The sequence below is a fragment of the Aplysia californica genome, unplaced genomic scaffold (genome assembly GCF_000002075.1).
Source record: "Aplysia californica isolate F4 #8 unplaced genomic scaffold, AplCal3.0 scaffold01024, whole genome shotgun sequence".
NCBI lineage: Eukaryota > Metazoa > Mollusca > Gastropoda > Aplysiida > Aplysiidae > Aplysia > Aplysia californica.
The window spans coordinates 198,469-199,816 of NW_004798294.1; the positions used below are offsets into that span (position 1 = coordinate 198,469).

At 34.8% G+C, this 1,348-nt stretch overlaps 1 protein-coding gene across 1 annotated transcript in view; it reads right to left on the reverse strand.

Annotated features, from left to right (window-relative positions):
• Positions 1 to 848: 848 nt before the first annotated feature.
• LOC101861918 overlaps positions 849 to 1,348 on the reverse strand; it is a 20,139-nt gene continuing 19,639 nt past the window's right edge. The window contains exon 5 of the mRNA XM_005111203.3: positions 849 to 1,060. Within this exon, the coding sequence (XP_005111260.2) occupies positions 849 to 1,060 (212 nt within the window). The remainder of the gene's footprint in view (positions 1,061 to 1,348) is intronic.

Consider the following 1,348-nt stretch of genomic DNA (forward strand, 5'->3'; position numbering starts at 1 on the left):
GTTTGGAGCCCTTGAAATTTTCCCTTGATTGTGCCTTTAATCAACTTTTTTCCCTGTAAAATCCAGAGAGAGTGAGAGAAATGCGTTTTTTAAGGGGGGGGGGGGCTGGTTTATAAACCTATCTCGGTAACTATTTTTTCTAGATAAAGTCTTATAGCAAGGAGGTATAACAGGAAAAGATCTCTAAAGTGTAACTTTGATTTTTTGTTTGTTTATGTCTACGGTCACCATGGTAATGGCACCCATATTGAAAATAAACAATTAGGATACATTTTTTTAAATGAATATTTATTTAACAACAAATTACGTTGTTAGATTACACTCATTACACGAAATTTATACAGTTGGGATATTGGATATCTTGAATAAAAAAAAGTTAGTAATAGATAACTGACCTACTCCTTCATGCCTCTAAATTCGATTACATAATCAGCCATGCAACTCACTTATGAACGCTTCGATTTGCTTTTCCACCAGTACAAAGTTAGGTTATGGTACGAATAACAAGCCATGAAAATTTTATTTGAATCAAATAGAAAATTAAAAAGTACATGAGGAAAACTATCAAAAATTGAAGTTTTGAGAAAAAACGACATTTTGTTACCTAACAGATAAAATAAAAGGACAAAATCTGAAAGATGTTGATTGTAACACAAAGAATATGCATCTTTTAGAGTTACAAGTGGTTGAAGTATTACAATACATAAAAAGTTCAGAAACCATAAATTGACCCAAAATCGTCATCTTTAAACCCCCCCTTTTAAATAGACAAAGATGTTGAGCCAAAAAAACGACATCGATTTTTTGAAATTGCTAAAATCAGTGGGAAACTGCTGTTTGTTTCGATTTCATTCTTTTGGCGGAGGTGTGCCCAATTTTAAGACAACCACTTGTCCAAGACGGCCACTCTTCTCCACGACGATGGGTAGCGGGCCGTTGTAGACAGTTTCTACTGTATACGTAAAAACCTGCCTTGAGGTGCTGCTGTGGAGCTGTATGAGGGTTTCCTCTGCGTCCAGATCAACCTCCACTGTCGTTGAATTGACGCAATCCACATCACCTGCAATCAGTAATTATGCACAAGTTTCTTTCAGTATCGATTTTTTTAAAGCTGATCTGTCCGTCCGATTGTTTGTTGTTGTTTTTTGTGTGTATGCGTATGTTTTTCTTTGTTTGCATTTTGGTTGTTTATTTTCCTTTTTTGTTTTTGTTTTTGAATTGGGGATTTTTCGTCTTTTTATTTGCTTGTTTTTTTTACAATTTTTTGTTTTGTTTTTGTTCCTTTCACTTGGTTCGAGCATGCCTGGTCTGTCATAGCTTCACAATAACCACTTTCTCATGTGTGTGT